Source organism: Pleurodeles waltl, chromosome 4_2 (genome assembly GCF_031143425.1).
Source record: "Pleurodeles waltl isolate 20211129_DDA chromosome 4_2, aPleWal1.hap1.20221129, whole genome shotgun sequence".
Taxonomy (NCBI): Eukaryota; Metazoa; Chordata; class Amphibia; order Caudata; family Salamandridae; genus Pleurodeles; species Pleurodeles waltl.
This window is the reverse complement of record NC_090443.1, coordinates 81,819,243-81,844,475: the sequence shown is the minus strand read 5'-3', so window position 1 is coordinate 81,844,475 and position 25,233 is coordinate 81,819,243. Positions and strand designations below refer to the sequence as shown.

Below are 25,233 nucleotides of genomic sequence, written 5' to 3'. Positions count from 1 at the left end.
CCACCAGGGGGAAGAAAAGAAGCATTAATGGTAGAAGACAGGCAAAGCCCATAAAATACAGACCCTCCAGCTCTCCCTGGTTGAAAAGGAGTGATAGAAGTGTTCTCGACAAGGACAGAAACATACAAACATTGGAAATCAACCCCATCTAAATAACATTATATAGTCAACACGGAAGAAGGAGCTTCATCAACAGGTCTATGCAGACAAATCCTCATTCACTTTAAGGACTAAAGTGTTTTCAATTGGATATGTTTCCACCCAACTTTCTTCTTTGTTCACGGTTTAATCACTCTTCTTTCTCTAGCCTGATTTCCATTTAAAAAGAGCACATGCTTTTCTGATACTAAAACTTTGTATATCTAAATCCAATGAAAAAAGACTTGTTTTCGAAGACACTTAAGCAGGCTTCAACTTAAGCGTATATGGAAGGAGGCCATGAGGGTGGCACATCAGTGGGTCTACAAATATCCCAAATTGATCAGGCAACATATTGATGTGTTTGGGGTGCTACTAAAGATCAGGAGAGAATGTCACAATGTGGACACACTAATCATAAAAAGAGATTTGAAAATGAATGCCACATGTGAGCATGTCTGTTAAGTCACAGCTTACTTAGTGATTTGAGAAAAGTTTCTTAAAATGAATGATGAAAAAAACAGCTGGCTTTAAGTAAAAAATATCATGCAAAATACATATGGATTTCTTTTAGGCATTCGGTTAGGAACAAACAGGAACTGCAAATCTGATTTCATGAACTATCTTTTATAGGTCCACCTGCATAGTTTTTCCCATAAAGAGTGTGCACAACAAGCAAACTAGCAAAAGATCTTTACTGCAGAAGAGGTTACTTAAGAGTAATTGTAGTTTTGTATCTTGGTATGTGACGCAGATTAACAAATTTTAGTTTATACCATCTGTGGAAAGGAGCGTGCAGCACATTTTTGTTTTAATGTCATCCATATGTCCCTTTAGAGCCAGAGGGCCCTTTATGTTGGCACTTTAATCACTTACCCACTCATCCTATGCTTGTACCAGAACACCGCTCCAACAATGAGGACTAGGAGTAAGAGCAGCAGAATTGGGATCACGATGGAGGCAGTTCCTAAAGACAAAGAGAAAGGATAAAACATGGCTGCACCTCTAAAGAGGCCTCTAAGGAGGGAGAACTGAAATAAGTGCAAGCACTGATGTCACAGGAGCCGACAGACAAAACACAATGCTGTTCACTGCAGAAACAGCAGACGAACCAGCATACAGCTGTCATAAGAGTAGAAACACAAGTGCAATGGTGTTATACGAGAGTAAATACAGGTACCTTTTGTATGCTTTAGATTTAAATTTTCATTTTAGTCAGGCAGCCCACAGTTCACACTTAAAGTGCACAAATCTTACCTAACTTCTACTCTACCTCTTATCCTACATACAGCACACTTTTCATAATACATAACCGCAGCCCAGCTCACACCCTTCCTGTGCATAACAATTTTTGAACTGAGCTCACACCTAAGCTATTTACATTGTGTGCACGAAACAGCTCTCACAAAGAAAGCTCACTCTTCTTGCCCGAGGTCCTATTCTGTGTACAGAACACCTATCATACTGTAAGCTCACTCCTTCTAACCTAGCACCCATTCGTTACCCAGTACATATTGTAAGATGTTACCTCATAGGCTAGATGGTGCACTGCACCCCTTCACACTATGAGCTCATGTGTACAAGCCGAGACCTCATCCTAAAGTTACCATTATATATATATATATATATATATATATATATATATATATATATATATATATATATATCTCACTATAGGCATGTCTAACTTTACAAGCAAATTAGTGATTTATTTCTGACACTGAGTGCAATAATCCATGTTAGTGATTCCATTCCTGGTCCATTTGAGGTTGCATGGCGAGTGTGTCCCTGCTCTCCAGGTGTATCTCTTTTCTCATGTTGTGTTTCTGCAGTTTATAGGTGCCTGGGGGAGGTTCAGGATGTGTGTTCATGAAGAGGCACTATGGAGAGCTCTGGAGCTGAGGCTGAAGAAAATGTGAGTTTCAGATGGTACCTATTATTGTATCGTAAAATGTGATCTTATTACATACTCATCCAGTTCTTAGTTTTTCTGCAGTGCACAGGGAATAATAGTCATGTTTGTAATGACGATTGCTTGGGAAAGTAGGTGAAGAAGGTATACAGTGACTGAAATATGAACAGTACCAAAGGAAAAGAAAAGCACTGCTTGTGTGTATGAGAAGGGATGGAGAAGATACAAGAAAGTACATGAAAAAAGGAGAGAGTGAAAAGAGTGATGGAGTAGATTACGTGTGAGACATGCATATAAGAAAGAGAAAAGTCTACAGAGAAAAGTGACTAACAAATTGGAGCGGCAAGTGAAGAGAAGCAAAGAATGGTAGTTGTTACCCCTTTATCTAATATTGAATTAAAGCCAGTGCCAACAAGTATTCATAAAGCCCATAGGCCTGTTTTAAAAGTAAGTATTCTTAGTGTGATGTATTTGGATCCAATAACAGAAAACACAGTTAGAGGAACCCAAATCTGGTGACAGCCTCTGCCAAGTAAAGTATTCTAAGCCATATCACTTGTTAAGGATTGCTAGTTATGCATGTTTGGCCATGCGCCTTTCAAAGACCGGCTCCCAACTTTTTTTTTTTAATCACACTTAAAGCATTGCTATTTAGCCTAACTTGCACCCTGTGCACATCACATCTTTCACAATGTGCACTCAACTCTCTTGGCTCAGCTCACACCCAGTGTGTATATTTTGTTTTACACTGCTACTGCCTGCATTCAGTCAAGACATACAACATTTCATACATACTTGAATTATGAGGCTCCAGACCCACGTTCTCACACCTTGCGCCGCTTGCATCTGCAGTGCACCTGAAAGAGAAGATAATCATTGATTAACACAAGGTTTTTGAAGACTCCATTGATCGATGAACCAGGGTGGAGTTTAAAGATGGTCATCAAGGATACTGCAAGAGCAGCGTCTCAAGACAGGTAATATTTAACAAAAAAAGACCTGCAATTGAGTTTCAATGATAACACCACATGCTCCCTGTTAAAACCTTAGTTGGGCCCAGCACCATGGTTGATCTTGAGAAAAAAGTATATATCCTGTGGGATAAAAGTATAGGGATACCTTCATAGTAGTTTTTCCACTCACAGTCTAAGTCTTTGTCCTCTCCCAACCTATAGGTGAAGAATGCATGTATGCATGAATATTCTTTTACTAGCATGCTCCTTTCCCCCACACAAGTATGCACCCTTACCACTTGTCATCAGTGCGATGGCTTTGACAAATCGCATAAGAGTGGGTGGCAGAGCTTTGTGCAGTGAAGAAAAATTACAGACTATAAGTGACAGAGTCAAAATAAAGATTAAAGCCAGTTTTTTCAGGAAACTGTTCAACAAAGTCCTATGCATTGTATTCTGAAGCTGCGCCACCCTGTTATGGTACATTTTCTGGGTAGCCCGATTCTTTTCCCCAGACAGTGCAGCAGTCATTTAAGCCCACCAGAGGTTTACCTTTTTAGGTCTGGCTTGACATCATTGCTGTCACCAGACATGATGTGATCAACGTACTAATTTGCAAATATACATAAGGCTGGTGGAAATAACTTTGGCATTATTACATTTGACACCTACAGGGTTATGACCTCAAACTTAACAGCACCCCCACACCATGCACAATATAGCACAGAACCATATATAGGGGTGTCAGGTTACGTCAGGTCAATGCCACCACACTTCAAGACCAGGATCACATGTCATGGTTAATACTTCACCCAAGCATTGTCTGAAGTAACCATATTTCTTCTGAAAATAATCACGCATTACAGGCATTAGCTCATATCATCATTAATAACGCGTTGTCAGTCTATCAGGAAAATGTGTCACTTTCAGCATTAACACCGCTTTAAATAAAGCATTGTAAATAACATCTCTGAATGAAGCATTGCTTGAAATCATTCAGAATAACACTTAAAAAAGCATTGTTCAAACCATTGCGAAAACACTTTTAAATAAAGCATTTTTCAGTCATAGACCATGGACCCGTGTCTGCCTCAACAACCTTCAGGCAGCATAGCCGGCAGTCATAGACACTCCCTAGAGGAAACTACACTCCCAGCTGTAGACCTAAAGCTCCAGCCTAGGGAGTACTTGTAAAGTGCCTGGGCAGCTAAGGGTAGTCCTATATCCTCTGACCTTTCAAACTTAGGGTCTGTGATTTTGCTAAGTTTTCTTTGGGGCTTCCTTGGGGGGAGCTGAGGCGCTACTGCAGCTCCACCGCACATTCTTACGCTTGTTGGTGGTGGCACAACCATCCTAGGGCCACCAAAAGCAGTGAACAAAACTTTGCCAACTTCAAGACCACGCAGGGCATTATGGGGCATCCCCTTGGGAGCGTGCATACCTAATGAGTGGCTCTGGTTGTTTGTTTTTGACGTGCTGTATACCTTCTCTCGGCTTGCCTATTTCTTTTTTAACAATTTATTTTATACCTTGGTGGTGCTTTGTCTCACCCAGACACCGTGCATGTCTCCACATTTTGGGGGCAGCCCAGGGATTCCCACACCTAACTGGGGAGGCTGGGGAGTAATGTGGGTGGGTGTGCTGTTGCACTCTCCCTTTCCTCTGCAGCACTCTGAGTTGGGATCCTAGACCCCTCCTCTTCTATGGGGAGTGCGATGGAACTCACCCTGCCTTTGATGTCGTCAGGGGCCCAGAGTCAAGTTCCCGGGCCCCTTCCTTGTGTCAAAAGACTCAAGAGAATAGTGCTCCAAAGTTTCTCAGAGTGCCAAGAACCAAGCCTCGAGAATAACAGTTGCCATAGGGCCAACGTCATCCGAAATCCTGCGCATAGTACTAAGACTATATAACTTGTAGTGCCACTTTCTCAGTCCCTAAGGGCGGCAGCCTCTTCTGGTTGATTCTAGATCTCTTTAGAATATTGTTTTTGCCTTAATTTTACAGTGCCTTTATTTATACAAGATAAAGTTCTTACCGGACAATAGGGTTATTTAGTGTTCTTTACTCACCCCTTGGAGTAAATCCTGGACTTCCAAACGGCCCTTCACTACTCAGTCAAGGACCTAACAAGAGATATTTGGTTATCCCTCTGAAGCGCATTAATATTGTGGCCATGGGACACCAGAGGTAAATTACAGCACTCACACTGAGTACTGTAAGGTAACCAGTGATTGCCCTAGGACTCCACGTAAAGGCCACATACATACCAAGATACAGTTTTGGGTTCATGAAACCCCCGGTTCACTGTCAACCACATATTTTACATTTAAAAAACCATTAAACTTTCAGTGACAAATCTAACCAAATATTTTGCCTCACAAAAAACAACCATGGTACTGGGATGCATGAAAGAACAATTCCAAGTTCCAAAGAAGCCTCAACTTTGTTCCTGTGCTCATACACTACCTAACATGGCCTGACCAGTCTACACCTGCCACAAGGGCCCTACACTGGCATTTCATGTCAGAGGAAGAGATCCTGTCTAAGAGATAACGCCTTTGCCTATGTTGCTAGACTGTATAATTTCTGTTAGATCAGTGATATAACTGCTTTCCAGAGCAGGAAACCAGAATCTACAGAGGAAGCAGAATAGCATTTTAGGGTCGAGCGCACAAGCGCTCCATCCCTGTTGTAATCTCCCTTTGGGCTTTTAACCAAGCACATGTCACGCCTGTCACTTTCATTGGTCCGTGGGCTTGCCTTTTAAATTCCGCTTGATTTCATTAGTGAAAGGTATGCATACATCATGCCTTTTCTGGTGTCTAGCCGTCCTCAAGCGCACCGGCCAACTACTGAAAACATACGAGGTTCTGTGATTTCATCCTGGTTTCTGCACTACTTTATCTTTTTATTTTCCACGCAGCTTGATTGCGCTGTTTTTTTGGTTTTCAATTCCAGCGTGATCGTGCTGAGTTTTACATAGCGAGATTGCGCTAGTTTTTTTCCTTTTAATTTATGTGGCAAGAAATGTCCGGGTAAGAGTTTACAATGATAATAGCTCTAATTGGAGCAAATGCAAGACCCATTGCATTGCAAATGCTTGTTTAATGTTTGATGCAGCAATACCTGTGTAATCTGAGCACTGTATGAAGTCTGTAAAAGGTGTGTATCTTTAAGAATATCTCCGCTATCGAAACCTCAATAAGCCACATGTTTAATACAAGGGTAGCTTTGGTGTCCGAGGTATGTACCTCAAAGGGAAGTTGGATCTTGAGAGTCACCTCTGCAGTCCTGTGCATAGTTCTGCAAAATTGGTTGTACTCAAGGGATTGCTCCACTGAGCATGAATTTATCACAAATTATACTACCAGAGGATGGCAATGGAAGCGTGTCATCTTACCTGCATTCGGGCATCAAGGTGTCAGTGTTCATTGTGCAGGTTCCTCCATTCATGCAGTATCCATCACAGGTCAGACAACTTGGTGCCGAATTCCCGCTTGCACACCTAAAACCAAACGGCAATGCATGAATAAACTTGGAATCAAAGACTTCCATCTCAATTCATCTAATTTGTGACCGAGACATTCTCAGGTATAAATCCTGATGTAGAATGTCACAACTGTTGTCAGAGGAGACAACAGTTCCCCAATGTGTTGTTCTCCTTCCATGATGCTACTGGCAGACAGGGGAATTAAAATACAAAAACTGATCTGCACATTTTAAACTAATTTCTTGTCTTAAACTGCACATGCACACAATCAAGGTAAAATGGTTCCTCCTGGAAGACAGAAATGCACTTGTTGCATTTCTATCCACTCTCAATCTTAAATCATTGCCATTGATGAAGGAAAGGTTTATCATTAAAGTCATGAAGGTATTACTTAGATAGTCTTCATTGTAATAAAAAGTGACATTTTTGGGGCTGTTCTAGGTTCCTCTAGCAAGCTGTTGCTTATGCTAAAGGTCTCCATGAAAACCACAACACGTCACAGAAAAAACATCACTGCAAAACACTTGCCTACTAAACAAAACAGTATGCACGACATAAAATATAATGCTAGGTTAACGTATGAATCTAATGCAATGCATTGTCCTTTCAGTCTAACAATACAATTTCTGTACAATAAATTGCTAACAGTGCAATGTTGCACCGTCTTGTACTACAGAGTAAAGCCTTTGAAGATGTCCACTAGGATGTATGGCTAAGAATCTTGCTGTACATACATTTATTTGACTTTAGGTGTTTAAATATGTGTCACAAAAAATTCCCACAACTATTTTATGTTCAAGCTCAAGTCTCAAATACCGTCAAAGAAATACTAACTAGAAATGATGGAATGAAATACTCACCAGAAGCATATCAAATGCTTAAGAAACGTTGAACCAATCATTGTTGTGCTCTAAATGTCAGGCTCTAAGTAGGGTCGGGATGGCCAGGGGCTAGTCCTGAGCTTGCTGTGCCTCAGGACTCAAGCTGCACTTAACTGATGCAGCTGAGTCAGCCTAAACATGTCTAGGTGCTTGTCTTCCTTCGCAGAGGAGACAAATCTTGGAAATTGTGCTGAGCTGCTCCTCTGTGGCCGGGCCAAGACTGTTGATTGGTCCCTTTTTTTAATTTTTAACAGCACCAGATGTAACAGAATGTCACCAAGAGGAATTCCCAGTTGATAACTAGCGCTGACTCAAGCATTTCAAGCTATTGTTTTTGTGTTCACTCCCAAAGCACAGCAACTGTTTCACAATGGTAAGCTACAAATAGGACATAATAAGTCAGTAAAAGATGCTCATCTGCAAGTTATGTCAGTTACTAAACAACTATGACAGGTTAAAAGTGGTGCTGCCTTTATGACACGGCATCACTACATTACTTATGATCGTTTAAAGCAGTTACAGGGGCCTCTTGTAAAATGTGAACCTGTGCATCCTTCTTCTTGAGCCCAATTTCTGGAGAGAAGACTTGGGAAAAGGGTTTTAGGTAGACTGAATGACCACTACTTTATGTTTCTCGCCTTCTGTATGCTAGCAAAGTCCAGAAGTCGCAGAGGCAAATCACTAGGCCAGGCATCAGTAAAAGCACTTTATGCCACAAAAAGGACTGACTGTGAAGAAGTGAAACTGAGATCTACTGAGTGTCACTGAGCTGGATCAGATGCCACTAAGTCACGGAGCCATCATGCTGTTAGTACAAAGCTTTTCATTGACAAACCACTGCCCGTTGTCAGCTGGTATTTCGGTTTAAATTATGTGACACCACCACCCCCCAGATCACAAATCCCAGGACACATTAGATTATTAACTAAAAGGCGAGGACTGGAACACCATGTTCCTGGTCAGATGAGCTAGTTATCACACAACACTAGCTCTAGCTCACCATTGAAAGGAAACAAATTAATAGACTATAATTAACATGTTACTTGCGCCCCATTTATCAGTTTAATTCATCTAATTGTAAGGTTATTCATTGGGATAATGAACAGGAACAGGGTTCTTATTGCATTAGAAAGCCCACAGCCCATGGTTAGACAACTGTTGATACCTAAAAAGGTATTCCATTAAGGTGTAGGAGACATGGCAAACCTGCTTTGGCAGAGCTCAGTTCAGTTTTGGGTGAGAGACGGGGAGTGAGGAGGCACTTACTTGCACATGACTTCGCCATTCTGCTTGTTGATGTGGCAGGTGCCACCCTGGCATCTGGAGCACTTGTGGATTTCACAGTGGTCCCCTTCATACTCCACCGGGCAGCGGCACTGCTTGCTGTTGCTCTCAGTCAGTTGGCAAATACCACCATTTTCACAGAAGCCAGTGCACTTTCCTAAAGAGGAGAGAGATATACAATGTCAGGAGCATCTAAACAGGAGAGCGCAGAATCCGCATGATATGTTACAACCCCTTTACCTGGGCGACTGTCCGCCCAACTACTGGCGACAGGGACAAGACACTCCAATGGGTAAAACAAAAGAACCTCTAAAATTGTAAAGACACTGCCTATTTCTTTGCATGCATCCAGTAACAGTTTGACAGATTATGGTTGATATAAACAATCAGTATTCAGCACAATGCTACGTGCCGGAGACTAAAAAGCATATGGGTTATTTTTGGGGAAGTGTGCTACTTATGCACATCTTATAAGGAAAAACATGTTTGATGCATCCCTTTTTAACACTGCTGGAACCTAATGTGTAGGAGTAATGCAAGTAAACTGAAGTCAAGATGCAGAAAAATTAAAGACGAGGAGCTTCACACAATTGGACCGATAATGGTAGGACTCCATTAATAAAAGCACACATTCAATAGTCCTGATACTGAACAGTGCCCCTTAACACGAGGCAATTCTCACAGTTTAAGTTTGAATCTTCCATACTTATGTATCTTTTAAGTGCTGTGAAAAACACAGATACATGAATTTTATGCAACTGTTAAAAGTGAGTAAGAGTATCCCAGTATTGCATTACTGCCATAAGTGAACCTCTATGCAGCACAAGATTAACACAAAAGCTGAGCTGAGGTTGACTTGCAATATGTGCTCGTTCTAAAGTTTACACACCTTTGGGATATCCGTATTAGCACGCACAGAGCTTTTTTCAATGATATTACAGACTGCTCACTGATAACAGGCTGAGGGTTCCCTGTCAGATAAGTGTGATGATGGAATCAAGATGTACAATTGGAATCGCTGGACAGGTTGTTCATTTACATTTTGCACCCTAGTGCTTTGGGGTGGACATTACTGAAAATGTAAAGGATAAACACCATCCATCATTAGCAAAGCCGAGGGTTTAGTGCCTTAGAGCATGCCACCTTAGTACATTGGAGTCCGACACAAGGAAGAGAGCCAGCAGCGTCGGACAAAAAGGATTATCTGTGCAAAGAAGTCCCTCATGCATTTCAAAACAAGTAATTGGGTGGAGGCAAAGGATACACCGAAAAGTCAGTAGCATTAGCTGAAAGATGAATATTCCACCAGAAACAGCCAAGACCTGGTTACCAAAGTATCAAGACAATGGCTGGAGGCATCTGGGCAAATGAAAGCAATGGCTGAAAGAGGCGGATCCAAAGCTCACGCTACATATATTGTTAACAACACTTCAGTTTGAAACTGCACCTTCAAAATCCATACCAAAAGACATACTTTTCTCATCAAGCACAGACAGAGGGAAAACCTTGGTGTCCACTAGGGTACTAATATCTCCCCCCACACAGCACTGTTTTTGCTCCTATAGCCTTACTGGTCCCACTACTCTGACCAACTATAATACCGAAGGGTGCAAGAGGATGACACTCACTGAACTGGCATCTGTCGCCAATGAAGTCTCCCAAGCATCTGCAGTTGGGCTGGTTACCCTGGTTAACGGTGCAGCTACCGTTATTCTGGCAGTATGAGGCACACACTTGCTTGTTACACTTTGGACCAGTGAATCCAGTGAGACAGCGGCAGGTTGGCATTCCTGCAACAAAAGAAACAATAAAAGAAAGCGACTATTTCAGTAAGTCAAAAAAGAATGAGGGAGTTGTTTAAAGCAGTAAGGCAGCAAGGCAATAAGGAGCTTGAAAGTAAAGACGTTTTAGATGTTATGGAAACTAGTGTATCAATTTCATCAACATTTACAAATGTGAGAGAAAAATCAACAACTGATCATACAAGCTAATCAAGTGGTGACAACTGAAAGGAACTAAGACATCCAAAAAGACAAAAAAGAGAAAAGAAATATTGGAAGGAGGGTGAAAACTTGAGACAAAGGGTAGTAGCAAAGTGATGAGATCCTGAAAGGAAGGTAAATAGCTAGATAGCAGCAAGGCAGGACTGGTGCACGGGCTAGCTGCTGAGCTCTTACCGGTTGGGGAGGCAGCACAGTTTCCGCCATTCAGGCAGTAGTCCTGGCACTGGTCGCTTTCACACTTCTCGCCAGTGTAGCGTGGCTGGCACTTGCACTTTGCTTGTTTTCGGGCATTTAGGAAGCAGCTACCACCATTCTGGCAGTCTAGGGTGCAAGTGTCTGCCGTCGGGGCTGTGCAAAGAAAGGTTGGGAGAGGAGTTAGTGACCAACCTGAAATATCCAATGGGGGCAAAAGCACTTGTAGGAAGCTGGCCTGGTGTGTGTTAGGTACCTATGGTACTTACACTTTATACCAGGTCCAAGTATCCGCTCTTACTCTAATGTAGGCAGTGTCAAGAAGCCAGGCTCTCTAGAGGTAGCCGTGGATGAGCAGCCAAGGCTCATCTAGGAGACATGTGAACCTCATGCAATACCACTGTAGACACACAGCACATACACACTTGAAAGAAAACACTCAGATGTACAAAAATAAAGGTACTTAATTTTAGCACCAATCACCACACAATACTAGACAGGTGACCGACCGTTAGGAGGTAAGTAATACCCTAAATATATATATTAGCAATCAGAAATAGGCATAGAAAAGGTTAGAAAACAGTGCAAACAGTAATAAACCAATACCCCTAGGGGGAGCACAAACCATATACAAAATAATGGAATACAAACAAGGTACCCCCACCTAGGTAAGTAAGACGTGTAGAAGGGAGCTGGGAGGACTAGAAAACCATAGAGGTACGTAACAGTACCACCCAGCGACCAGGAATGCAGGAGTAAAACACTGGATTTTCCCCAAACCACCCAAAAGGAGGAAAAGAAGAAAGAAAACACCCAGAGAAGACTGCAAGAAATCCAGCGGTAGATTCCAGAAGAAAGAAGATCTGTGGAGAGGGGACCAAGTCCAAGAGCCACAGTGGAGTCCAGGAGGAGTAGGAGGTACTACCCACCCAGCTGTGGATGCAGGAGTTGATTGACGGTACTGAAGAACAGGTCAGCACTGCAGCCCAGAAGCTGGAGAAGAGTTCCTGATGGATGCAGAAGATGTCACATGCTGGGAGGAAGACTGCAGATGGGTGTCAGTGCTGGATTTACCACCAACAATCCCTGGCAAAGGTAAACTCACGCTTAATGGAAAAGAGGTGCTGTCGGGGACCAGCAAGGCCCAGGAGGACTCAAACCAGGAGGGGGAGTCACAGGGGACCCTCAGCGCCGCAGAGATTCCACAGAGGCAGCACCCACAGGAGTCGCTGAAGGAGACCATGTAGCACTACAAAAGAGGATCCCACGCTGCAGGGGAACCACGCAGGAGGCTGTGCTTTGCAGGATGGAGTGCTGGGGGCTGGAGCTACACTTCGTCTCAAGTACCTTGGAGGAGATGCAAACAAGCCTTGGCAGCAGCAAGAGACGGGGTGCACGGGGTGCTGTCCTGCGTGGGAAGGCAAAGGCTTACCTCCACCAAAGTTTGACAGCTGGCAGAGAGGACCAAGAGGACTACTCCGGACCACTGCTGGTGATGCATTCACGCAGCTCAGCAGGAGAGGAGATCCACGCAGCCGATCGCCACTTCTTGTAGGTGCCTGTGGTTGCAGGGGAGTGACTCCCTCACTCCAAGGGAGATTCCTTCTTCTTGTGCAGGCTGAAGAGTTGCAGTCTTTTGAGGATGCACGGTGAGGGAACTGTTGCAAAGCTGGCAGGAGCCCTGGAAACAATGTTGCTGAAGAGTCCTTTCTTATTGGAAGAAGCTTGTCGGGACCTGGAGGTTCCAGTCGCGATCCCAGAGACCAGAAGTCGAATTTGAGGAGTCCTGCTGGAATCTTGCAAGCCGAATCTGAGGACCCACCCAAGAGAGAGAACCTAAATAACCAGGTCAGCACCTATCAGGAGGGGGCTCTGACCTAACCTGCCTGGCCTGGCCACTCAGATGCTCCCAGAGTTCCCTGCCAACCGTGGAATCAAGATGGCAGAACCCAGGTACCCTCTGGAGGAGTTCTGAGCACCACTCGTGGGGTGATAATGGACAGGGGAGTGGTCACTCTCCTTTCCATTGTCCAGATTCCCACCAGAGCAGGGACTGGGGGGTCCCTGAACCAGTGTGGACTGGTTTATGCATGGAGGGCACCAAATGTGCCCTTCAAAGCAAAACAGTGGTTTGGGGAGGCTACCCCTCCCAGGCCAGTCATACCTACTTCCAAAGGTAAAGAGGGTTACCTCCCTCGCCCAAAGGAAATCCCTTGTTCTGTCCTCCTAGGCTTGATCAGATGAAGCAGCAGGAGGGCAGAAACCTGTCTGAGGGGTGGCAGCATCTGGGCTGCCCAGAAAACCCTGAAAGACTGGTGGTAACAATGCTGGGGGTCCTCTAAGGAGCCCCCAGAGTGCATGGAATCATACTTCCAATACTTGCAACAGTATTGGGGTATGATTCCAACATGTTTGATACTAAACATGCCCAGGTTTGGAGCTACCATTATGTAGCTGGGCATAGGTAGTAACCTATGTCCAGTACATGCGTAAAATGGCGTCCCCGCACTCACAAAGTCCAGGAAAATGGATCTAGAGTTAGTGGGGGCACCTCTGCTATTGCCGGGGTGCCCTCACACACAGATACCTGCACCCAGTCATCTGGTCTGATAGGGCCTACCACAGGAGTGACTTATAGTGACCTGGTGTAATGACGTGTAGTGAAAACGGGTGCATACATCCGTTTCAAGCAGGCTGCAATGGCAGGCCTGCAGAACCATTTGCATGGACTTGCTATGGGTGGCAGAGTAACTGCTGCAGCCCATAGGGATCCCCTGGAACCCCAATGCCCTGGGTACCTAGGTACCATATACTAGGGACCAGTATGCCAATTTTGGGAAGAAAAAGGTACAATTTAGAGGAGAGAGCAAAACTACTGGGGTCCTGGTTAGCAGGAACCCTATAGACACAGTCAAACATACTGACAACAGGAAGAAAATGGGGGTAACCATGCCAAGAAAGAGGGTACTTTCCTACAGCGCTGCTTTGGATGCCACCTTGATCTCACTGCAGCCAGATGAACAGGCACTAATATCACAATTGGATTACATGATAAACAAGGTGTAGGAAGTTGGCTCTGTATGCAATATTTAAAAGTAAGGAATAGTATGCACAGAGTCCAAGGGTTCCCCTTAGAGGTAAGATAGTGGCAAAAAGAGATAATACTAATGCTCTATTTTGTGGTAGTGTGGTCGAGCAGTAGGCTTATCAAAGGAGTAGTGTTAAGCATTTGTTGTACATACACACAGGCAATAAATGAGGAACACACACTCAGAGACAAATCCAGCCAATAGGTTTTGTTATAGAAAAATATCTTTTCTTAGTTTATTTTAAGAACCACAGGTTCAAATTCTACATGTAATATCTCATTTAAAAGGTATTGCAGGTAAGTACTTCAGGAACTTTAAATCATTACATTAGCATGTATACTTTTTACATAAAACACAATAAGCGGTTTTAAAAGTGGACACAGTGCAATTTTCACAGATCCTGGGGGAGGTAAGTTTTTGTTAGTTTTGTCAGGTAAGTAAATCACTTACAAGTCTCAGGTTTGGGTCCAAGGTAGCCCACCGTTGGGGGTTCAGAGCAACCCCAAAGTTACCACACCAGCAGCTCAGGGCCGGTCAGGTGCAGAGGTCAAAGAGGTGCCCAAAACGCATAGGCTGCAATGGAGAGAAGGGGGTGCCCCGGTTCCGGTCTGCCAGCAGGTAAGTACCCGCGTCTTCGGAGGGCAGACCAGGGGGGTTTTGTAGGGCACCGGGGGGGACACAAGTTCACACAAAAAGTACACCCTCAGCGGCACTGGGGCGGCCGGGTGCAGTGTAGAAACAAGCGTCGGGTTTTCAATGTAAATCAATGAGAGATCAAGGGATCCCTTCAGCGTTGCAGGCAGGCAAGGGAGGGGCTCCTTGGGGTAGCCACCACCTGGGCAAGGGAGAGGGCCTCCTGGGGGTCACTCCTGCACAGGAGTTCCGTTCCTTTCGGTGCTGGGGGCTGCGGGTGCAGAGTCTTTTCCAGCCGTCGGGAAAGGGAGTTCAGGCAGTCGCGGTCGGGGGGAGCCTCGGGATTCCCTCTGCAGGCGTCGCTGTGGGGGCTCAGGGGGGACAACTTTGGTTACTCACGGTCTCGGAGTCGCCGGAGGGTCCTCCCTGAGGTGTTGGTTCTCCACCAGTCGAGTCGGGGTCGCCGGGTGCAGTGTTGCAAGTCTCCCGCTTCTTGCGGGGGGTTGCAGGGGTCTTTAAATCTGCTCCTTGAAACAAAGTTGCAGTTCTTTTCGAGCAGTGCCGCTGTCCTCAGGAGTTTCTTGTCTTTCTTGAAGTCGGGCAGTCCTCAGAGGATTCAGAGGTCGCTGGTCCCTTGGAAAGCGTCGCTGGAGCAGGGTTCTTTGGAAGGCAGGAGACAGGCCGGTAGGACTGGGGCCAAGGCAGTTGGTGTCTTCTGTTCTTCCTCTGCAGGGGTTTTTCAGCTCGGCAGTCTTCTTCTTCTTGTAGTTTCAGGAATCTAAATTCTTAGGTTCAGGGGAGCCCTTAAATACTAAATTTAAGGGTGTGTTTAGGTCTGGGGGGTTAGTAGCCAATGGCTACTAGCCCTGAGGGTGGGTACACCCTCTTTGTGCCTCCTCCCAAGGGGAGGGGGTCACATCCCTAATCCTATTGGGGAATCCTCCATCTGCAAGATGGAGGATTTCTAAAAGTTAGAGTCACTTCAGCCCAGGACACCTTAGGGGCTGTCCTGACTGGCCAGTGACTCCTCCTTGTTATTCTCATTATTTCCTCCAGCCTTGCCGCCAAAAGTGGGGGCCGTGGCCGGAGGGGGCGGGCAACTCCACTAGCTGGAGTGTCCTGCGGTGCTGGCACAAAGGGGTGAGCCTTTGAGGCTCACCGCCAGGTGTGACAGCTCCTGCCTGGGGGAGGTGTTAGCATCTCCACCCAGGCAGGCTTTGTTACTGGCCTCAGAGTGACAAAGGCACTCTCCCCATGGGGCCAGCAACATGTCTCGGTTGTGGCAGGCTGCTGGAACCAGTCAGCCTACACAGATAGTCGGTTAAGGTTTCAGGGGGCACCTCTAAGGTGCCCTCTGGGGTGTATTTCACAATAAAATGTACACTGGCATCAGTGTGCATTTATTGTGCTGAGAAGTTTGATACCAAACTTCCCAGTTTTCAGTATAGCCATTATGGTGCTGTGGAGTCCGTGTTTGACAGACTCCCAGACCATATACTCTTATGGCTACCCTGCACTTACAATGTCTAAGGTTTGGCTTAGACACTGTAGGGGCACAGTACTCATGTACTGGTGCCCTCACCTATGGTATAGTGCACCCTGCCTTAGGGCTGTAAGGCCTACTAGAGGGGTGACTTATCTATACTGCATAGGCAGTGTGAGGTTGGCATGGCACCCTGAGGGGAGTGCCATGTCGACTTACTCGTTTTGTTCTCACCAGCACACACAAGCTGGTAAGCAGTGTGTCTGTGCTGAGTGAGGGGTCCCCAGGGTGGCATAAGATATGCTGCAGCCCTTAGAGACCTTCCCTGGCATCAGGGCCCTTGGTACCAGGGGTACCAGTTACAAGGGACTTACCTGGATGCCAGGGTGTGCCAATTGTGGAATCAAAAGTGCAGGTTAGGGAAAAAACACTGGTGCTGGGGCCTGGTTAGCAGGCCTCAGCACACTTTCAATTCAAAACATAGCATCAGCAAAGGCAAAAAGTCAGGGGGTAACCATGCCAAGGAGGAATTTCCTTACACAAGGGATCACCTTAATGAAAGTTTTGAGATGAAAAGGAAAACGATACTAGAAAAAGCCTTTAAAAATTACATGTCCTTGTTCAAGAACACACTTATCTAGACCTATGACACCAATTGATACTGTTACAGTATCAAAATATTTTAAATAATGTACTCAAAATAATTACTAAACAATCATATTTCAAAATTCAACAGAAAATGGCAGTGAAACAGGCAGTAAAGGGTTATGGTCAGCTAGCTGCTTTTTTGTGGCCACCTAATTTGAAAAGCTGATGTGTGAGCCCAGTGAAGTCCAGGAACACTGAGAGCAATGGGAACACTGATACTACTGGGTTTGTCAGCCACCAATTGTGTGTCTATGCCCCAACATTTGATTAGACTAATATCCTCTTGACTGATCAAATAACTGAAGGTCAGGGCAAACCACCACCCTCTTTTGATAACATTGCTTCTTTGTGTATTATTTGCAGTGATTCTCTAGGTTCAATCTGGTAAGCCAATGCTTGTTCCCCACCCCCCACCAGCAAGTGGGCGAGTATTGAGAAAGCTCTAAGGTCCCACAGGAATAATGCAGAAGCCTCCCAACCATTAACAATAAACACATGACAAATGGTCTTGTTAGTTTGGTGGATGTGGGACACCTTCCAAAAAACAACAGAAGCCCCTCCAACACCTATTTGGAAAGTATGGGGCCTCACTGCACAGAGGGAGGACAGGACAGCAGCGCTTCTCGTCAGAGCTCCCACATCTTCCAAACTGTAAAAAAAGGCCCGGAGCTTCCACTATTGTTCTCTCCATGGATCCACCTGTACTACTGAATTCCCCTTGTTCACCACACATTTAGTCTAAAAGATGTGAACCTTTCATTACAATACCAGGGTTTAAAAAAACTTTCACTACTTATCAAAGGTTTTTAGAGGGGGTAGGTAGTGAGGGGGAGGGGCAGGAGAGGAAGGAATGGTTTATTACCTGTAATCCCAGTTCTCTCTCAGGGAAATCTCCATTTATATTCATAAGCTTTGAATAGTCCCATCCATGTGGAAGAATCCCAGACCACTTCTTTAAAATATGTGTTCTTAAGTGTAGATGTTCGCCTTTCTTCAGTAAGGCCTGGAGAAACACCTAAGATATGAATGGTTTGCAGCGTAGAAAATAAGGCCCATGCTTTGCCTTGAGGTACTTCCAACCAGGGCCAGTGGGGAATGCCCTATGGATCGACTGGTCAGGCACATTTCTTTACGCCTTTCCTCTGATACCCCCTAACCTCATCAGTCCTGATCAAGCAGTCTTACTTGCGGGCCAGAATGATCTTGATAGCTCCAGAGTGGCTCCAACAATAGTGGTTCACAGACCTGCTTCAGATGTCGGGGCACCCACACATGAAGCTGCAGTGCAGACTTCAGACCAGACCTTCTCATGAAGCTCGGAGACCACATGGTTCAACCCAATCTCTCCTTTTTGTGTTTGACAGCATGACTCCTGAGCTGGTACAATATGGTCATTTGAATTTGCTGCAAGACTGTATGAACATTCTCAAGGAGGCAAAACGTCCATCAACACGTTCTGCTTATTCAATGAAATGGAAGAGATTCTGTATCTGGTGATCTGACCAAAACCTTGATCCCACCAAGTGCTAAGAAGAAGTGATTCTTCCATACTTAATGTACCTGGCCAACTCAGGCTTACAATTCTCTTCCATTAAAGTTCATTTGACAGCAATTACTGCCTACAGAAAATTCCTGTTATCAAGGATTTTTTTTCAGAGGGTTTGAAAAAGGTTTTCCCTCCGATAAGGCGTCCATCTTCTCCTTGGGAGCTGAATATAGTCCTTTCAAGACTCATGCAGGCCCTTTTCGAGCCAATTCATAAAGCCTCTTTGCAACATCTCTCTTGGAAATCTGCTTTTCTCCTAGCGATTACATTAGGATGTAGGGTTAGCGAAATTCAAGCGTTGTGTTCTCATGAACCATACACTGTTTTCCTTTCTGGTAAGGTGGTCATGAGGACACACCTAAGATTCCCACTGAAAGTTAATTTGAATTTCCACATTCATCAGACCATTTCTTTACCTACCTTCTTTCAGCACCCTTTCAGAGGGAAGGTTTCTCCATTCTCTAGGCGTCAGGCGAGTCTTAAAGTTTTATCTGGACAGAACAAAAGTTCTTCGCAAGGTTTAGCCATATCTGAACAGTCCATATCCTGAAGGATAGTCTCTTGTATTCTGCTCTGTTATTAGAATGTAAATAGGGTTCTTCCTGATACACTTCAAGCCCATTCCACCAGAGGGAAAACAGCTACAGCTTCTTTAATGAGAACCATGCCCATCACAGAGATCTGTAAAGTGGCTACATGGAGATCAGTTCACACTTTTACAAAACAATGTTTGGATTCTGATGCTAGAGCAGATGCTCAAGTAGGAGAGGCTTCCCTGCAAAATTTGTGTGCGAGATTGGTCCTTTGTTTTGCTTCTCTTACCTTTCCATCGCATTTCGGTGGGGATGGACCTGCTACCTATTCAAAGTTTATGACTATCAATAGAGATCCCCTGAGAGAGAAGGGATCGTTTCTAACCTGTAATCCCTCTTCTTTCTCGGTGAATGTCCATTGAAGTCATAAGCACCCTCTTTCCTTCCTGGTGGAAAGGACAAATCAACTATCTGCTACTGCTATGTCTTTGCAAAAAGAACTAAAAGAACTGCCACCTGCTGGGAATGATGGGATGCAGGTGGCCTCTGGTCCCTTAAAGGCGCAAACACAGTTTTCAGTTACATAAGGGCAGCTTGTGTGGCTACTCTGTCCTTTATTTCTTCATCTTAATGTTATTAAAAAGGGGTTTATGAAAGAGATTTAACTAGTCAAATGGCCTTTTTTCAGTCAATTTAACTTAAATGTTTATATTTAAAGCTAAATGGTTGTAGGCCCCTCTAGCCATGAGAAAGACTTGCAAAAGTTGAAACACAGTGGTTGCCGCAAAGTTGATTAAATTACACTTGTGGAGTTCATGGAGTGCGGTGATTTCTCTTCTCTGAACTACCCATGCTATCGGCGCAGGTCTCCCCCATCACCTGCACTGGCAGTTGACTGCACCGCAATTACTTTTTGACAGCATTGTTCTTCAATATTTATATTGATGTGTATATTGGTTTACCTTTTTTTAAAAATAATATCTGAAGAGACTGGCCATTCTTGCCTTTTCTTCTAGACTGCAAACTATTCATGTCTTAAGTGTTTCTCCAGGCCTTATAGAAGAAAGGTGAATATCTACACTTAACACATATTTTAAAGAAGTGATTATTCAAAGCTTGTGGCTATCAATGGAGATCCCCTGAGAAAGGATGTTATTCTACTACCTGGTTATCAGCACAGAAGAGTAATGATAGTGGTCTGGGAACAGCAGCTGTGATCCCTATAGAGAAAGGGACACTGTATGAAAATTGAATAGCAATATGTTCCTCCTTGTGTAATAGTTGGTTAACATGGTTTCATCACTTCAGATCCCTCCAGCCACCTCCCTATACCATGTTTCATATGTCTCCTGCTACGTACAGCCTGGAGAGAGCGTGGGCAGCGGGACGACCACACAAGTGCCATTGTCCAGTCGGTGGCCATTGGGGCATGTGCACACAGGTCCGCTGGGGCTCAGCAGACAAAGCCATTCACACTTCTTCCTGTCGCAGGGGTTGGTCACTAGGATGGAAGAGAAAAAACAAAGAAAAGTAAGAACAAAATGTCAACATGTAAAGGACAAAATACTACAGAACAGCACCCTACCACACCAGTATGATTCCTGTGGAGCATCTCCATACACTAAGAAATGGGGATGGGAACATTGTCATTCTGCTCGGTCAGTATGCTCTTATTTCCACTTGATATAGGTCAAACGACTCATAACGAAAGGTATATTACAGCACTCAGCAGTCACAGAAACACCACAGCAGCCTAAATCAGCTAGGTCTTCAAGAGTTTTTTTAAACTTGGGAAGTCGGAACAGCAGCACAGAAGGTCCAAAAGTTGATTCCACGCCAATGGGGCAGTAGAGAAAAAATCTCTGCCGCTGAATCTGGAGGCACAGATGCAGGGAACAGTCAAAAGCACCTCATCTCAGGCAGGACTCCTTAATATCCCCTTTTAGTTGCAACGGTTGGGAGAAAAAGGTAGCTTTATATGCGGATGACCTTCTAGTGTGCACTGCTTATCTATCAACAGCTCTCCCGCACTATTGGCCTTAGCAGTGGACTTTGGTATAGTGTCTGGATACTGTGTGAATGCTGGGAAGACAGATCATGGCATGGAATCAGAAGAAGGAACAGGCACTAGTGAAAAGTGAAATGAGATACTTAGGCATAAAGATCACAGAGGAGATTGAGCATCTTTCACTGAAGAACCTTAACTTACTGTCGGGTGAATGTTTTAAGTTTATGCAAAGATGGGTGCACCTCCCCCTGACAGTAGTAGGTAGAGTCAATCTGGTTAAGATGGTGATCTTGCCTAAACTGTACATTTCCAAGAGTTTTTTAAAGAAAAAAAAATCAGCAAGATATAATCTCCTTTATATGGGTGTCTAAAGGGACTAAGATTTCTTGGAAAAAGTTGCACAGAAGGAGTGAGAAGAGAGTTTGGTACTCCCAGGCTTAAAATATTATGCCTGGGCATTCCAATTTAAAAATACAACTATGCTTTTTACATCTCTGGACTCCACAGCAAATGGTGACATGTTTAAAGCTATGGTTGCCACTGTTAAAGGGCCAGCAAAGGGTTTTCATTACAAATTCGATAAAAAATTCTTCAAAAAGGTAAAATTTAAGACACTGCGTGACCTAGCAAAGAGTTGGCATCAGTTAAGATCAGCAGCGGGAGTTAGTTACTATAGCCAAAATGCTCCCATTTGGGAATCACCAGGCACTCCTGAGTGTTTGAAGGACGTTTTAGCCTTGCCAATTAGGAAGGCTGGTTTAGTAGTCTGGGGAGACCTCCTTAAAGAAGGAGCCCTGCTTTCCTGGAAAGAGCTAAAGGATAAAACGGGAGAGGCCCTTTCCAGATTGAAATACATTCAATTAAAAGCTTGATTACAGAAGGCCAGAGCGAGTTTTGGATTGGCAAATTTCTTAGAAGACAGATTACTTGTTGAGTCTTCAGCCCCTAAGAAGGTTTCGGACTGGTACTAGGAAATCTTAGAGGGATTGGATGACGACTTTGTACTGGCCAAAACTCTTTGGGGGGGGGGGGGGGGGGGGGGGGGGACATTATGCCTCGGGAATGAGTGCAGGTATGGTGGAAAACATTGATGCGTACTTTGTTTAAGATAGTAAAGCATGCTCTATTATGGAAAATCAGCTCTCCTCCATACATCGAGCCTATATATCGCCTGAAAGGCTCACCAAAATGGGAAAGGTGGAAAGCTAAACCGTCCCTAATGTGGTTTGGAGGGTGCAACTGATGTTCATGTTTCTGGAGTGTCCAGCTGTTTTCTCTTTTTGGGCAGAAGTGTGTATAACAATCTCAAGTATATTGGAGCGAGAAATTACGATAAGCCTCCCCCTGGTTATATTCAGGCAAATACAGGAACCCGAACCGTGGGGCAGTGACTGGAGTAGAGACGGAAGGAATTTGCTTTTTTACTCTATCCTACTGGCCAGAAGAGAAATCTGTCGGAATCGGATGGCGAGGTTCCCACCTTTGCACCCAGAGTGGCTTAATGCTCTTTTCCTTATGTCAAAAATGGATCTAGAGGCGGTTGACCAAAAAAAAAAAGGGGGAAAAAATGTGGGCTCCCCTTGTAAAATGGAGGAGGGACCAAAGGAGTCCATAAAGGCCAGATAGGGGTTCAAGATCTTGGTGTATGAAGTCCAATGATTATACACCTTCTTTGCCTGCTCTCCAGCCATGTTGGTTAGGCTTTCTTTTTCCCAAGGGAAGGCTGAGTGAGAGGGAAGGGGTCTCCATGGCATTGTATGAGAGGATGCGAAAGGCAAAATATTGGAGTTGGCTTGGAGTCTGAGGTGAATGAGGATTAAAAAAAGCACCTTATCTCAAGATCTAAGATTTCTTGCAGGACAGTAATACCGCAGCCTGTCTTCTAGATATGTGGGGGCTCCACCCATCAAAGGCTTATGGTTAAGGCAACAGATATTGAAAACGGTGCGCTTTCTGAGTGGAAGCCAATGTAGGATTCTCAGAATGGGTGCCGAAGGAGATCCTGCTGGAAGATTACAAACCAGGAGTGCAGCTGTGTTCTGCCCCACATGGAGTTTGGCCAATAGGGTGTCACTGGCAGCGATAAGGAATGTGTTGCAACAGTCAATGTGACTTATGACTAGGGCCTGGACCCGACTTTCCTTGCAGAGGATGGTAGCCAGAGGAAGATTTTCCTTAGTAGCCGCGTGGTTGCAAAGCAGGCTCTGCAGATTGCGGAGGATGTGATCTTTCATTTTTAAAGCCGGATCCAATTTGATGCCTAGATTATTCATGACTAGCTTGTGGGAATGAGCTGCCCAGAGTTCAGAAAGCCACCAGTCAAGGGACTCGAGGTGCTGGGCTTAGCCAAACAGCAGTATTTCTATTTTCTCACTGTTTATTTGAAGACTTGCCATCATCGCCATCATCCAGGCAGTGATCCTTCTCATACAGTCCATGAATCTGTGCTTTACACTATCAGTATCCTGACCAAACGAGATGATGAGCTGGGTATCATCCGCGTATGATATAGCCTCAAAGCGACAAGATTTAACAATATTGGCAAGGGCGGGTACTTATATGTTAAATAACATCTGGCTCAAGGCTGAGCCACAAGGCACCCCTTTATTGATGGAGATGGAGCTGGACTTACTAGAGCCCACATGATCGTCTGTGTGCGGCTGTCTGAGAAGTCACCGAGCCAAGCAGTCTGCACAGAACTATATCATGGAAGACAGTGACAAAGGCTGCTGACAGCACAAGCATGGCAGGAAAGCCCGCATCTAGAGATGTGCAAATGGTGTCTGTAACTGCCATCAGCGCAGTCTGAGTGCTGTGGCCTGCTCTGAACCCCCAATTGGGAGGCGTCAAGAACTTTAAAGTCCTCAAGGAATGCAATAAACTGCTTGTTGGCTAGGCTTTCCAAGATTTTTCCCAATAGTGGGAGAAGTGAGATGGGGCGGTAGTTGGACAAGTTTTTGGGTCTGCATATGTTTTTTGTTTTTTAATATCTGGCAAACCAGAGCTGCCTTGCAAGCTAATGGTATTTTGGCAGTGTCTAAGGAGATATTGAAAAGCGGGAGAATAGTGGGAGCTATAAGTGTCACAAGATTAGCAGTGATCCTGGGCGGACATACATCCGCAGGCAAACCGGATTCAACTTTAGCCAGGAGCCGAAGAATTTGATCTAACATAACAGAGCAGGGTAGGCAAGAACATCAATATGGGAAGAAATGTGATTGATTGGGGAGATAATCAGCAAAATGAGTCATCAGGAGCAGGTGCAAATAGGTCATCTGAGTGGTGGTACGAAAGTCATCAGGCGCATGGCAATGAGATCATCAGGTTGGGGTGAGAGGAGGTCACCAGGAGTGTCTCTATAATATTATAAGTGCAGGGCTGATGTGTTAATCAGGTTGAGCTGGCATACAGCAGTTTCACGGGCCGGCCACTGTAATCGCCATAGTGCTAGTGTGGTGCATGGGGCCAAACAGACTTGAGTAATTGTGTGAAGTGAAAGTGAGGGGGGGAGGGATTATAAAACATCCCCAGGAGCATAACTGAAGCGATGCATACATTGTCACATTGCAAAGACATTTCTCCGAGAAGCTCCCTAACGTGCCCTAAATATTTCTGCATTATGCACCTGATTAAAAGATGAAGGCCCTGAATTAATATCTTCAGGCAGATGCTCAGAGCCAGAATACTGCCTAGGACTGCTGAAGGCTGTGCTTTATTGCTTCCACCCTTCACGACATGAGAGGAGGGAGAAGTGAATATTAAGTTGCTCAAACAATGTTTAATGTTCATAGGATGGAGTGGGGGCAATGGACAGCAGGAAATATGAACATGTTTGAAGATGGCATTTAATCGAATCAGCAAAAAGCCCACCAGCAAAAGCTTTAAAGTTCTTGACATGAGTAATAACAAGGAGATCTTGGGAATAAGTTCAGTGAACCCTGAACTCTTCCCCCTCTCCACTACGTGATTGGCCCGTGGTTCGGCAGGATGGAGAAGACCGACTGTTTAAATAGAGTCCATTATATGTCAAAACGAAACGCAGTAATGTCCAAATTGATTCAATGTAACATGAAATTCCACTTATTCTCTTATCCCAGCTTAAAGGGAGTGTAAACTTTAAACACTTTTGAAAATGCACAGAGCTTGCTCTGTTTTCACAGACTAAAGTTACACCCCCATCCATCTTTTCACCATAAAAACGCCTTTATCCTCAGTCATTCAACAAACAGCAACTGCTTCAGAAGAACCTTGCTGGAACTGGCAGAAAATAATGTCATGTTTTAACACTGCTAATGACTGACATCGAACATGGACACACACTGATTGACTCTTGAAGACGAATGCACAAGAATGTGTTTAAATAACTGCTGTTATTATGAGGCAACTCCGTGGGAGTCATGTTCTAAGACTCGAAAGATGACAGATTATGTTGACTGTCTACGA

The 25,233-nt window shown here is 44.5% G+C and overlaps 1 protein-coding gene across 2 annotated transcripts in view; it reads right to left on the bottom strand.

Annotated features, from left to right (window-relative positions):
• The window catches only part of LRP1 (LDL receptor related protein 1), a 1,410,884-nt gene that overhangs the window by 54,070 nt on the left and 1,331,581 nt on the right, over positions 1-25,233 (bottom strand). For both annotated transcript variants that reach the window (XM_069230782.1, XM_069230783.1), the window contains exons 81-87: positions 20,143-20,283; positions 10,833-11,006; positions 10,284-10,445; positions 8,638-8,812; positions 6,401-6,505; positions 2,846-2,907; positions 1,015-1,105 (exon numbers count right to left, since the gene is read on the bottom strand). In XM_069230782.1, the coding sequence (XP_069086883.1) occupies positions 1,015-1,105; positions 2,846-2,907; positions 6,401-6,505; positions 8,638-8,812; positions 10,284-10,445; positions 10,833-11,006; positions 20,143-20,283 (910 nt within the window). The remainder of the gene's footprint in view (positions 1-1,014; positions 1,106-2,845; positions 2,908-6,400; positions 6,506-8,637; positions 8,813-10,283; positions 10,446-10,832; positions 11,007-20,142; positions 20,284-25,233) is intronic.